Raw genomic sequence first — 15,126 nt, forward strand, 5'->3', positions numbered from 1 at the left:
CGACTATCTTTATATCAACAGATAGGTAATGTCGAAATCTTCAACTCTCGTTTAGATTATTTTTCCTAACAATCGACCAATTTCTATTTCATTTTTGAGCTGTATACCGCTATGTGGAAACTTCAATGAAGCATAACTTATTCATACAAAGTTGGATTTCAGAGTTCTTTATATATATCACAAATATTATAGATTTGGTTAAGGTTATTTATTCTAGATAATCTTCTATCAAAATATCAAATTTTTATCGTTTATTATACTTTAATTGGCTAGCCCGAATATATGGCCATTATAGTTATCTCCCCCTGAGGATAATTACGTGTCGAAATCATCAGCAAAATTGGGCTTGTATAATGACTCCACACGTTACCTTTCCATCTTAAGTCATAACCATAACTCTTATATCTTTTCATATGAGTTTGTAACTCTTGGACTTATTGACCGTTGGTGGTGCTCAATCTTGAACCTGCTCTCCACTCTAAGTTTGATCATCATTAGAGACTCCTGGTCATTTAAGAATAGATCTAACCTAAGTTAAGGTCTTTGCTTTTACTACCATAACAGACCGATGGGTCAGGCTCTAATGAACTTTCATCGCACGATGCAATAGTTAGACTCGGGTCTTTTTGATTCAGTCTCTAGCATGGAAGACAACGCCCTTCATGTTCTAATGTGATATAATCACATTATACCAGGTAGCAATTCCAAGCTATGTAGAGTTTTATCTATAAAGTTATATTTGAGGATGTGGAATTCCCCATCTTTATTATTATTATGGCATGTTTAAATGTTAAAAGGTTGCAAATAATTTTTTTTATTGTAATATTAAAAACATGTTTGGATTGTTTTGATGGGTTAAAACCCATGTATCTCATAAGTCTTTTCAAATTGTGTGTTATTTTTAAATGTGCTATGTACTCGTGTATTAAAGTAAAGCTTAGAGAGATGTTGATAGAAAATGATTATATAAGGCTTAGCGAAGTCTTCAGGTGGTTTAATTCTTTCTCTTTTACTACGATTGTTGATATTATTTCTGTAATACCAAATAATAACAAACTCTAATAAAGAAATGAAAGGTTTTTTTAAACCATACTTTATTGTGATCGATTTTCATAGTAATGATACAACCATGGTAAATTTTGAAAAGATAAAAGTATTGTTGTTACATTATTTATCAAAAGGCAATTATAACAACAAAAACTAAGACTTAATTACAAAACTTATGATTTACCAAATATTCATTGACAATGGTTATGATAAAATGTTATTGATGTTGATGTTGACTCGCCATATGTAAGTTCTACCTCCTCATAATTCTTCACATGTCTAAAAGTAGGTTCGATTGTGGAAGGTACATGTGACAATATGATGCCTTCTAACTCGGTGGCAACTTCTTTCATTGTTGGCCTATTTCTACCATTGAAATTCAAACATCTCATTGCCAAGTTAGCTACGGCCATCAGTTCAATACTAGAACCCTCCTTAACAAGCATTTCATCGAAAATAGACATCACTCGACCTTCTTCCATGGCTAACATAAAGTGTTTAGCTAAATTTCTATTTTCACCAAATCTAGTTAAGGAAATTGGCTTTTCCCTTGTCAAGAGTTCTAACAAAACAACTCCAAAACTATATACATCACTCTTTTCAGTGAACTGACTCGATTGGAAGTACTCCGGATCCAAGTAACCAATTGTCCCTTTGACTAAGGTAGTCAAGTGAGTTTGATCAACTGATACAAACCTTGAAGTTCCAAAGTCAGAAACTTTAGCTCTATATTTTTCATCTAAAAGTATGTTAGTTGTTTTTATGTCCCTATGGTATATGGGAAAAGAGGTTGCTGAATGTAAGTAAGAAAGTGCTCTTGCAACCTCTATAGCGATTTGTAACCTCATATTTAAAGATATTAAGAACTCACCGATTTCATCATGAATAAGGTCATGCAATGTACCATTTGATATGAACTCTGAGACAAGCAATGGAACTTCGGTCTCTAAACAACATCCCAATAGTTTGACCACATTTCTATGGCTTACTTGCGAAAGAATGACCACTTCATTGATGAACTGTTCTAGTTGGCTTTCGTCAACCACCATTGATTTCTTGATTGCCACAATCCGTCCATCAGATAACATGCCTTTATACACTGTACCTTGAGCTCCTCGACCAAGAATTCTATTCTCATTGAAATTGTCAGTGGCCTTATTCAATTCGTTAGAGGTGAAAAGAATGGTTTTATCAACTAAACGAATATCTGTTGCTTGTTGTTGTTTAAGAAGTATACCACCATTACGTTTAAAAAATCTTTTTTTCCTTCTCTTGGCTTTAGTTTTCTTGATTATTTTGTATAATGCATAGCTCATCACTATTATCAATAGTAGCCCCATGCTTATGCTAACACCTGAAAAAGGAAAAGATAATACAAAAACTTAACATAAGAAAATTAAAACATTCAACAATATTGTACAATGCATAACTCATCATTGCTAGTAATATCAATCACCTCTAGGGCTGTTCACTATTAGGATAAAACCGAATTATCCAATTGGACAATTTGGATTGGACTATTTGGTTCGGATATTCGGATTTTTGGATTGGTTTTCAACAAAACCGAATAATAATTTTGGATTTCGGATTGGTTTTGGTTTATAAATAACAACTGAATAAACATTTATTATTTATCTATTTATAATATATATCTATAGTTATTTTTTAATTTTGTAATATATTTTTTCAAATAAATTTAAAACGTTTCACCCGATAAAAAAACATTAATTTGCATTTTCTCTCAAAAGTTTTGTATCTATAAAATATTTAACTATAATATATCTTTTTATTAGTTTATAAATTTCAAATAACAAAAAAAATTATTTATTTTTGCTTCTTGTACATGTAAAGTTGGGTAATATTATAATTATATGTCGTTTTAAAATGTTTCAGTTTTGAAAACCAAATTATAAAAACCGGTCCAACCGAATTGTAATTGGATCGGATCGGATCGTATTTGAATTTAGTTTGGACAATTTAGATTCATGTTATGAAAACCTAAATCAATTTGGATTCACTTGATTGGATCGGATCAAACTGATTCATTCAAACGAACACTCCTAATCACCTCAACAATTTCTGGTAGTATTATTTTCTAACTTCTCATCTTAGTAACATTTCATTTTATCATCCTAAAGATATTATATATTTAAAGAAACATTATTATTTTGTAATAATTAATCTAATTGGTTAAATATGCATATTTAGATTATCATAATTACATTGTATTTTATTTTTGTAGCTACATAATTTGATAAAATAATGCCAATACGAAATATGACGTTTGCTTCAAAAACAAATTTTTATTAGAGTATGTTTAACATTTAATTTTTCTAAAAAAAAAAAAGAGAGAGAACATGAGAAATAGCTTACCTAGAATAATAGTCAGTGAAATTTTGCTTTGATAACGACAACTCATATTCGAGCCCAAGCCACCTTCATGGTAACAAAACCCACCTTTAGCTTCACACGCTCTGCATTTTTGTTCATCTGGGTCAACTTCGTAAACGTAGCGCCATGAAAGTGCTAGTGGAACAAAAATCTGGTCATCCGAAGTAGATTCACCGGAAAATCTTCCTTCCAAGTATGAATTCTTATCCACCAAGAAAGCAGACCCACAGCTTCCATTTCCAGCATGTCTTTTCAAGCCTCTTAGATTCAACGTAAACGACGTGAGAGTATGGGGAATAGTAGTTTGGCAACAACCAACGCCAAAGCACTTGTTTCTATCAATAACAGTGCCATTCCCACAAGTCGTTGAACAACCAGAGACAATACTCCCATTCTCCATAATAGCAGCATTGCCACACCCCTCAACAACGAATAAGTTATCGAACCTAGATAAATGAAATGGACTTGAGTTTAGGTCAATACTACTATTCTGGAGTGGATTCTCACAATCCGAAACTTTCATGGGGATCTTAACAATGACAATTAATCTTTCCATGTTTACACTCGACACCTCCACGTTGTTGAATGAAGAAAGATAAGGTTTGGAGGAGTTGCAATGAACATTGAACCATTCGTTCCCCGAACACCTCCTTCCAATCCCTAATGGGTATGGAATCGAGACATCTCCACACGTCTGGTTGCACCCTATTGGAGTACGATTTCCATTCCACCATGAAAGTGAAACCGGAACAAAAGTATGCTCACCAACCATAGATTGGCTTGAATATATTCCGGTGATGAAAAACTTACGCGCTAAGAAAGCTGACCCACAGGAGGTTCCATCTCCATCTTGCCTTTCCAAGCCAGTTCGGTTTAAGGTAAACGACTCGAGATCTTGAGCAATTGTTGTTTGGCAACAACCAACGCCAAAGCAGTTGTTTAAGTCACTAACAGTGTCGGTGGTTGTTCTACAAGTCGTTGAACAACCACCGACAATAGTTCCATTCTTGGTGATGATGTCAGCATTCCCACACCCCTCAACAACGAATAAGTTATCGCTTCTGGAATAGCGGAAGGGAGTTCGTCTTAGGTCAAGGCTGCTATTCTGGACTGGATTCTTGCAATCGGGAATTGTGGAGACATTAACAACGACTGTTTGTCGATTTGATGTTACCTCCAACACCTCCACGTTGTTGAGTGCAGGTAGATATGGTGTCGAGGAGTTGCAATCAATCTTGAACCATTCGTTAAGAGCACAATTTCTTCCGATTCCGAATGGGAAATCAATGGTGACACTGCCACAAACATTGTTGCATTTCGTCTGGATGTGATTCTGCGCTTTTGTGAGTGTTGTTAACGAAATAAGGATAATTAGTAAATGCAAAACTTCAAACTGCTTCATTTTGATAGGAAGCATCAAGGCAGAAAAGATAAGGAAGGGATACAAATATACAATAATCAAGAACAATTGAATTTGTGTGCTGAAATGTGCCATCTCGGTTTGATTATTTAATGGAGAAATTTAATTAATGGTTTGACCTTGACTTAACGGGTTGCAATTTTCTCTCTTTTTTCCACGAAAACAAAATGCCAGCTAGAATAAGAATCAAGAACGACGCATATAATAATTTTCTACTCATTTAATATTATAGAAAAATTGCCAATAATAAAGAATTCATGACTTTCAAATCATAGTTAAACTATTATTTTATCGACGACTTGCCATAAAAGGTACCCGAATTTTGCAACAACTATTTCTTTGATAAATTAGTTTCTTATATTACTGAACTTTGGACGGAAAGATCCCAGTTCTTTTATAAAAATTGTCAAAAATATCATCGGGAAAGTAAGATTTTTTTAGAAAGGACATTTTGTTCGATGCTAAAATAATAGAGTTGTAACTTCCACCCTTTTCCCACGAAAAAAAAGCCGCTAAATTTTTTCTAAGAAAAATTAAATTAATTCCTATTTTTTATTGTATACTTATTTTTCTAAGAGAAATTGAAAATTTTCTAATGTATAGGTTTTGAGATACGAATCAAGTACCTGAAATTGAATACTCATTTTCCTCATAATAAGAAACATAATAGTTTTTTATTGTTTTAATATTAACAGAAAAATTGCCAAGAATAACGATTTTTTTTTACCACAAATTGTAGTTAAATTATTGCGTTACCAACGACTTGTTATAAGATTTTGTGGCCCCCCAAATCGCATTACCAAGGACTTGCTATAAAATATAGCAAGCTACCGTATAATTTGGCAATAATTACTTCGTTGATGAATTTGTTTGTCATGAAAAACACAAATATAAACAACAATTCCCTTATATGAAAATTTTGTTTCACATTGAAAAAATACAAATACATGATTGATTGACGGTACTTTACAAAAAAAAAATAATAATAATAATAATAACAAAAACAAAACAAAAATAAAAATAAAAAAATAAACAAACAAATACGGAAAACTCTCAACCTAATGATTGCTAACAGATAGGAAACTTAATTATTATCAGGAAATGCTAGAAAGGTTATTAATACAAGTAGGGTTGTAAACGAACCAAACGAACACGAACAAGGTCTTGTTCATATTCGTTCGTTTAAGTTAGCCGAACAACAAACGAACACGAACGGATAAACGAATGAGATTTTCTTGTTCATGTTCGTTCGTTTAACAAATTACTTTGTTCATGTTCGTTCATTTATGTTCGTGAACATACTAAACGAACATAAACGAACAAAGATAAAAAAAAACACACAATTGAATATATATGAACATAAACGAACATATAATATAACAATATAATAAAAAATAATTGAATATAGATGAATATAAATAAATTTAAACGAACGAACATAAACGAACATCATAAACGAACGTTTACGAACATAAATGAACGAACGAGACAATTGTTCATATTCGTTCATTTAACTAAACGAACGATAATTTTTGTTCATGTTCGTTCATTTATTAAATAAACGAACATAAACGAACTTTCTGCCGAACAGTTCACGTACAGTTCACCGAACGTTCAGTTCGTTTACAGCCCTAGATACAAGAGATGTAGAAAACTTAATTACCATTGTTTCCTTTTTATCCAGGATGCATGAATTTAGGCGGGAGATAAATTGTTTCCTTTTTAGCACTATATCACTTTTTATTTTTGAAAGTCATGTAATTTTTTTTCTCTCATCTTGCTAATATCTTACTCTTACTATTTCATACGGAGGTATAGCACTTTTAGCATGCTTTTTTTTTTCAAGTTTAAATAAATTATATTTTTTTAAATACATAAACATTTAATATTACATAAATCGGAAAATGTCACTGTAGCCCCACAAATTTTCACATATTGGTTTAAAAGGTCCCTATTGTTATTTTTTAGCTTTATAAGCGCATAAATTCTCTTTTTACCTGCTAATTAGGGATTTTTCCCCAATTCAACCGGTTTCCTTGCCTAGTCATCACCCAACTCAGTTACCGAGTCAAATCACCCAACTCAGATGACACATCACCGACTCACTAATGATTTGCCTTGCTTGTGTCATAAGGGTTTAGTGGTCACCTAATTCATCACCCTTCTTGTATGAATTCAATTCCTGTAGTAAAAACCTCGTTTATAAAGTGCCTTCCATAAGGATATCATGTTAGTTCACATCGATTTCCATTTGAGCCTTCACAATCTGATACCTGTGACATAGTTAAAGGAAGCTTCAATTACACTCCATTTTTTTACTTCCGAAAGAAATAGAGTGAGCACATTGAGTGATTAAGGTCCGATTATGATTCTTCATTGTTCTTAATCTTTTGCTACCAGCGACTAGGAGTATGAAGCTATTTGATTACAGAAAATTGCTAATTTGTAACCGTTGATACCTGCTACAGAGATGTAAGCAAATCCCTTTTGCATAGGAGTTAGAGAGATTGGAACAAAACCTGGACCGCCACCAGAATCAAAAGCAAGTTGAGCAATCTTCAACACAGGTGTCGGTGGTGACCAGATAAGCTCATTCTGATAACTTTCAGCGTCAGGACGGGGTTTAGAATTCAGCATGCACCGTAGAAATCGAATTCCTGATTCGGTTAGGGATTGACTCAGTCGATTTATTAAATTGAAACGGTAATCGGGTGGAGTGTTGGTAGTAGGATTAAAAGGAACAATGAAATTGAAGCAGGATTGAAGTTCAACAGCAACTTGGGGGTCGATGGATGCAGCCTGTTGAGGTGTGCCAAGGAGTGTGAGTATGTCTCCAGTGGTGGCAGTGGTCGTTGTTTCTTGGAGTTGACTTTCGGAATGGAGATGGAATGATAACAGTGGTTGGGGGTTGGGGAGAGTAAGACGAAGAAGAAGCAGTGATAAAGAAAGAAAGAGATGATGAATGCTATTTTGAGGGGAAGTGTTGATAATGGCGATGGATTCCACATGGTCGTTCTCCCTCAAATTCGTGCTCTCCTATTTGTCTCATTTAACGATACATTACGTGGCATCTGATTTGGCAAATGAGTTGGCTTTTTGAATGATGTGTACAAGATAACTGGCTGATTAGAAAAAGGGTGACCGGGTGACCCCTTCACTTTCTAGAAAATGGCCTTAAAAGCGGGTAAAAAGAGAATGCATGCCCTTTATAAAGCCAAAAAGTAACAATAGGGACCTTTTAAACCAAAATGTGAAAGTTCGTAGGGTTACAATGACATTTTCCCTACATAAATTATACTACTTTTGAGACAAACACTTAATATTAAATAAAAAACTTACAATAATCTAAAACATGAAATACGATTAAAAAAATTAAAATGACTTATTTTTTAAAAAGAGAAAATAACACAAATGCCCTATGAACTTTCTAGGGTTTACATGTTGAGTCTCTAAAGTTTTTGTCGGACTTTATGGACCTTAAACTAGAATATGACCTACTCTTTTAATCCCTGTCAACCTATAATAGCCGGTGCAGTGACCTTTTAGACCGAAGTAACTTACATTGTGCCCTATAAAGGCAAAAAAATAAGTCTCAGGATCAAGTTGTACAAAAAAAAAACTCTTTTTTTCTTCTAAATCCGATTCACATTCAATTCGTATTGATCCCCAAACTAAATTTTTTTTGGCTTTATAGGGGCATAATGTAAGTTTTTTTGGTCCAAAAGGTCACTAAACCGGCTATTACAGGTTGACAATGACTAAAAGAGCAGGTCATATCCTAATTTAGGGACCCATAAAGCCCAACAAAAACTTTAGGGACTCAACGGGTAAACCCTAAAAAGTTCTTAGGGCATTTGTGTTATTTTCCCTTTTAAAAACATACACAAAACCTAAAAACTTGATTTAAAACCTAAAACATGATTTACTACTTAAAACATAAAGTAAAACTACATCTAACACATGAAAATACTACGACATATCCTTGTGATATTGTTTAGCAATTTCATTCTTTGTATTGTTGAAAATCCGACGATCCTCCTCGGACAAACTTGTTATGTTTCTTAAGAAAAGATTTAGCATACGATTCCATTCTTTTTCCATTCCTAATTCCAAAAATTTATCAAGCTTATTGTCCAACCATTAGATGTCAGTCCTTATCACACCTCCACTTCATTCTATGAACTTTGTACTCCTTTCAATATTTTTTTTGCTCTATCTCATCCAATAAGATGAGTTTGAGCTGATAGGTTTTATACAAACAATCCTATGTGTGCATGCAACCCTAGAGTTGGATCTATGTTTTCATTATTAGTTATAAAATTTATGAACACTAAAAGAAACCTGGCATGCTACTACAATTATCGAAATCCACATAAAAGAATGTAATACATACCTTTTGTTGTTATATAGCAATAACAACTAGTTCCTTAAATTTCCTTAGCTGTTGAAAGCAAGTACCACAAGTGTAGTACCTCTAATGGCTCACAAACACACTAGGTGAAAGGATGAATATTGGAGAGAGGAGAGAAGGGTATCTTGCCCTAGATTTCGTCCCTTTTAGGGTTTCCCAAGGCTTGGACGAAATCTTAGTGCCTTAGGGTGCTATTTATACTTAAGGCTAACTAGGGTTTCAAGGTGTAAACCCTAATCCCTTAGCTTAAGGCCTAAGCAAGTCGATGGACTCCTTTCCTTAAGACCTTGGACGAAAACTCCTAGATCCTTCTAGGATTTTCGTTCAAGCCTTAATAAAGGTGATCCAATGGCCCAAAGCCTCAACTATTGAATAATTACAAAATATCCCCTGCACTTTCAGTCAGTTCCTTTAATCGCAAAATTAATTCCTAATTAATTTCTGATTAAATACTAACTAATAATATGATTCCAAATTAATATATAATTCAAATAATATATTAACAAATCATATCTATACCCCAATTTCTTATTCTTAACAATAAACGAACCTCTCTCCTCAACAATCATCCTGTCTAGTCACCAGTGTGAAGGCAACCCAAAAGGACCATGCACAATCGGGTCAAGTACATACCAAAATAGTTATGGACTTAGACACTAATCCAATAGTATCCCACTTGGATAAGTCTAATAACTATGATGCGTATGACTTCAGATCCTAATCTTCAATCGTAGCTTTCAAAAGCCACTGTCAACTCTGATCTTATCAGAAGTGTGTCCTTTAGATAAGAGATCATATATTCCTCCATTCTAGATATCGTATAGACTTGAGACATGGATTTTGATCATTATCTCAGTCTATGTTCTGTTTCCCGATTTCATATTTATGACGACTGACAACAGACTACAATTTGAACACATCAAATTAGTCTCGGCTTGGCCAAGCGCTTAGGTGCCATAACTAAATCATCGAGGGGCCCACAGATATCGCTTTCATCCTACTTTGGATAAAATGAATGGATAAACATTGATTCAATGCTTGCTTGCACTCACTTACCAAATCACACACAACAATATGTTTTATGACACCAAGTTACTGGTGCGTTTACATATTATCAATGTGTAACTAATTCGCATGATACAACTCACACATCTCGGTTTCAAGAATATAAGATATTATCGTCTCACCAATCACTCGTGATAAAATCCATGAATTGATCCAAGTGAGCGTGGGTTTAATCCAATGCTCAAATCATATTCATAAGCACTCATGAATATTGCAGCAAACATTTGCTTATGTCTAATACACTTTAGAGAATCTACACACCAATTCACGACAGTCTTCATTCATACCTACTTCCAACATATGAACGATTGTGGTCCGTTTGAATAATTCGATTATATTGAGATAATTAATTATTCAGGAAGTCAAAACATGCAAAGTGAAACACAAGAATAATACTAATCATATATGGTCCCAAACCCTTAAGTATAAATAAAACACCTTTTATTTATCACCATATCGATTACTCATTATTTGTTGTTTCAGTTAATCAACTTCTTACTTGAATTATAATAACAATTATCCCATGCTCTTAGCATGCACACAATGTTTACCTATGGTCCTTACTTTGTGAAATAGATCAAATGAACATATTTCCAATCATACTCATTTCACAACTCCCAATCCTTATCACAAGTGTAAGAATATCAAATTCTTGCCACTTATAGAATATGCTAGATTCTAACATTTTAGGCAATGATCCTTTCGTAAAGTCATAGCTCAAACTCATCAAGACTTGGCCAATCTCTATCAGAAACAATTCTATAGATATGATGTCTCTCACTCAAAGTACATTCCTTTGAACATCCTTCTTGCATAAAAGTTTCTAATCTAGACATAGATTCTCAATATTCAGCTCCCAATAAGGAAACATTTTCATATTTGCCATACGACAACTCATTCTTAATAGAATCTTATCTATTCATAATAATGTCGATATGGTCCATCCAATACCATACTTCCAACTACTCACAAGCGACCAATCCTCAGCGAGCTTTGGATCGTCCTATGATAGTTGTTTAATTATCTTAGTCAAAACCGATTCTTGTCCTTTTTCCCTCTTAATGTACTAGAAATTTGGAAAATTTTAGAATGGTCAAATATTATAGCATTTGCAATTGATCCTATACCCGAAGCGTATGGGACACGATGAATAATGTCTTACATAAAGATACGATACTTTATCAATCTTCTGCCATAATATTTAATGTGTCACGTTCTCACAATTCGAAGTATGAAGAGGGATGCCATAATCATAATCGAAATTTTTTGACAATGCACTATGTATCCTTGACTAAATTTATTAACATTCCACAACCTAAGCCTTTAGATTTGAAATGAATCATAATATTTTATCCCTTAATTATAGCAAAACAACTTTTCAACCCTTACGACTTTGCAAAGTATAACTCTTGTTTTCTATAATTAATATTGCTAACTTGCAATACTTGCCTTAATAATCATACAAGCACAATATCTATGCTCCCACTATCATGATGATTATTATCATATAAGCATAACACTTATGCTCCCACTAGCTTTGACATGTATTCAGAAAGCATCTTAACTTCCAGAAAAACAATACTTATTGAATTTCTTAAGTTCATATTTCAAATACCTAATGCTTTGATAATCCTTTATCTAAGCTTCTTAATCTTATACACCTTTGCCTTAGATAGCTCATATGTGTGTCTAAACTATTCAGACTAATTGCCAAATCTCACAATTCGAATCATGGAAAGGGATACCATAAGCATAATCGAATTTAAGAATGCAATTTTCACAATCACTATCTTCTTAAAATCTCTCTTAGTGAAAGCATTTCCTCACAGTCATTTTCATGAAGGAGGGAATCTTATCACACTTAGATTTTAATGGTGTATGTGTTCCTATCCATGCGAATTTGTCGAAACCAAAGTTTGCGACAAATCCAAACTCATATGGACCGAACTCTTAATCTTGATTTCTTGCCTTATGGTAACACGAGTGCCCACCATGTCTTCCAAGCAGTTAAGCAGCTCACCCTTTCCTATCAATGTAGTTTCCATTGATCAAGGTGCTTGCCTTTTATGCGTTCAAATGAGAACTCATAGAACTCACATATATAATTAACTCAATTGGAATGGCACAGAAACAAAATAATGTCAACACGATAGGTTGTAAACCTCAACTCGTGTGCTAGTGATGATCGATAAGGTTTATTCTTGATTTGTTCTTGAAACCTTTCAAGACCATTAAGACTCCCACTGACTCCTTGACATATAAGATTCTTTTGTCAATAAACATTTCTCGACAAACAAATATTCAAGAGTTAGTGTAGCTTTTATCAAGACAAAACACTTCATAAAATTGGTCCTAGTTGGTCTTTGTCTTATCCAAGACATCACAACTTTCCACATTTGATGAATGTTATAAACCTTCTTAAGACTTGTCACTCAATGTCACAATCTTAACTCTAATACTTGTTTTGGAACGAAGTATGATTGACTTCTTGATTTTAACCATTTCTTCAATTCTTGATTCCTCTTCTCAGACATACAATTGTACTAAGACTCACTTAGAGGATCAATTGAGATATGGTTCTTAATCATTAAGACTTATCATAAAACATAATAAAAGGTACTCTCCCTTCTTCTTAGAATAGATAAACTTTTATCTTTCTGCCTACTTGATTCTTCTTATTCGTTCTGCTATTGATTGAAACTCTTTCAATCAATTCAGAATTACACTTAATCTCATAACTATACTCATATTTACTCAACCTTAGTAAATCATGACGAATATCTTTGTTACTCTTGTGGTGGACTTGATCAACACACAACTTTGTGTACTTGATCTCATAGTCCTTCACTTGACATTTTGTCAACAAATTAGTCTAATTTCCAAATATGAAATTTCTCATTCATCATGCAACCAAGTTGCATGATTCCAAGTTTCTGTCCAATTGAAACTTGGGCGATGAGAAATTCTCCCTAACTGGTAAATTCTTGAAATTTCCACAAATAACATAATCCATTATTGCTAATAACATCAATTTTTTCATACACGCCATTGCAAGGAAAAATAAATAATATAAAATCAAATTTCATTTTATTGCGGAAAAATTTGTCCTTACAATGCAATTCAATTGAAAACTATGTTAATACATATTTCATAGCAATCTATTCTAACTCCAAGTAGTAGCTCAAAATTCTAATGTTCACGCAATGCGATCGAAATCCATTTCTTCACGATTAGATTCAGCTCACTTCTTCCCTTAAGCTTCCTTTCTTTTTCTTCGATCCTACAAAACATCAAAATGTAATCTTATCACATCATGTATTTGTTGGATTAATGTCTAAGTCCATAACTATATTTGGTAAGACTTGACCCGACCCGGCATGGTCCATTTGGGTTGCATACCATCATGCACTTGAATGAGAGAAATAAGACACTTATGGTTATTAATATATTATAAGTTCTAGTATATTAATGATAAGAATAATAAGATTATTTAATTAGTATTGATCAAGAATTAATCTAGGATTAATTAAGTGATCAAAAGAAGACTAATTAAATATATGGGTTGATTGTGTAAATCATCCATACTTGTATAGTGGGCTAATGCTCCATGGATAATCAAGTTGGGCTAAAACCCATAGGATGGTCCATGGATGCTCCATGGTGTATTTGTACCCATGGATCCAAGGAAATGGAAAGCCATGACAATTAAGAGTTTACCCTAATTGTGTAACTATATAAGCATCTTATTATTGAGGAAAAATCGGCCACTAGTAGTATTCAAGAAAGGGCTAGCCGATTTTGGTGAGTGTAGAATTCTCTCAAGTCATTCTAAGTGTTTTGATGATTGTGATTCCATTTGAGGTGTCACACTTGGGGCACTAAGCACTCAAGCTTCATGAAGACTTTCTACATCAAGAGGTATGTATTCTATCTTGTTACATTATTGTTTTGTATGCTAGATTAGGATAATACCTTGGAAGTTCTTATTTGCATGTATAATAGAGAAAACATAGATCCAAGGTATTTAGGGTTGCATGTACACTTAGGAAGTGTTAGAATGCTCAAAACCCAACAGTGGTATCAGAGCCACGGGTTGTTTTCTGTTATATTGATGCAAATATTTTATTTTCAAAGTTGGAAAAAAAAAGAAAAAAAAAACATGAAGTTCGTCAAATTTTAAGATAATTACTTGTTCTTGTGAAAAAACTAATTATTTGTAAAATTTGAATAATTTGCTTTATGAGTTGAATTAGGTCAAATTTAATAAAAGATAAAATAATATGATTATTTTATTAGTTTTAAAAGTTTGATCTAAAGAGTTTTATTTTTTGAAACCTCCATAAGTTATGGATATGAAAAGGTTTTAAAAAAAAATTGATTCAAAGTTTTATGGAGTTACAAAAAATTTGGTGTTAATGTTTTAAAGGATTCCATAACTTAAGAATAAGTTATGGATCACCAAAAGTTTTTTGTGTTAGCTTGTTTTATGAGTGAATTTAGATTAATGAATAAAATTATGTGATAGTTGGTTTTAATCCAAATTAATCTAAGAATTGATTCTAAAATGTGTTTTTGTAACTTGTCATCAAGTTATATGAAAAGTCACATTTAAGAATCATAAAACTCATAAAAAATTGGCAAAGGTTACAAAATGAAGAGTCTAGTTCTAATTAAATGGTTTTATGACTCCATAACTTGTCCTCAAGTTATGGAGGACCAAGAGTCTCTTCATTTAATAAAATAAAATAAGATAAAAAAAAGTGTAACCTTAATTAATTCCATAAGTTATAAA

The 15,126-nt window shown here is 33.0% G+C and overlaps 1 protein-coding gene across 1 annotated transcript; it reads right to left on the reverse strand.

Moving 5' to 3' along the window:
* Nucleotides 1-1,062: 1,062 nt before the first annotated feature.
* Nucleotides 1,063-4,954, reverse strand: LOC111885135 (wall-associated receptor kinase-like 1). Its single transcript, XM_023881417.2, has 2 exons — nt 3,421-4,954; nt 1,063-2,401 (listed from the first exon to the last, which is right to left on the reverse strand). Exons 1-2 carry the CDS (start codon nt 4,931-4,933, stop codon nt 1,239-1,241), a joined length of 2,676 nt encoding a protein of 891 aa, XP_023737185.1. The 5' UTR covers nt 4,934-4,954; the 3' UTR covers nt 1,063-1,238.
* Nucleotides 4,955-15,126: the final 10,172 nt, after the last annotated feature.

Source organism: Lactuca sativa, chromosome 2, assembly GCF_002870075.4.
Source record: "Lactuca sativa cultivar Salinas chromosome 2, Lsat_Salinas_v11, whole genome shotgun sequence".
Classification (NCBI taxonomy): domain Eukaryota; kingdom Viridiplantae; phylum Streptophyta; class Magnoliopsida; order Asterales; family Asteraceae; genus Lactuca; species Lactuca sativa.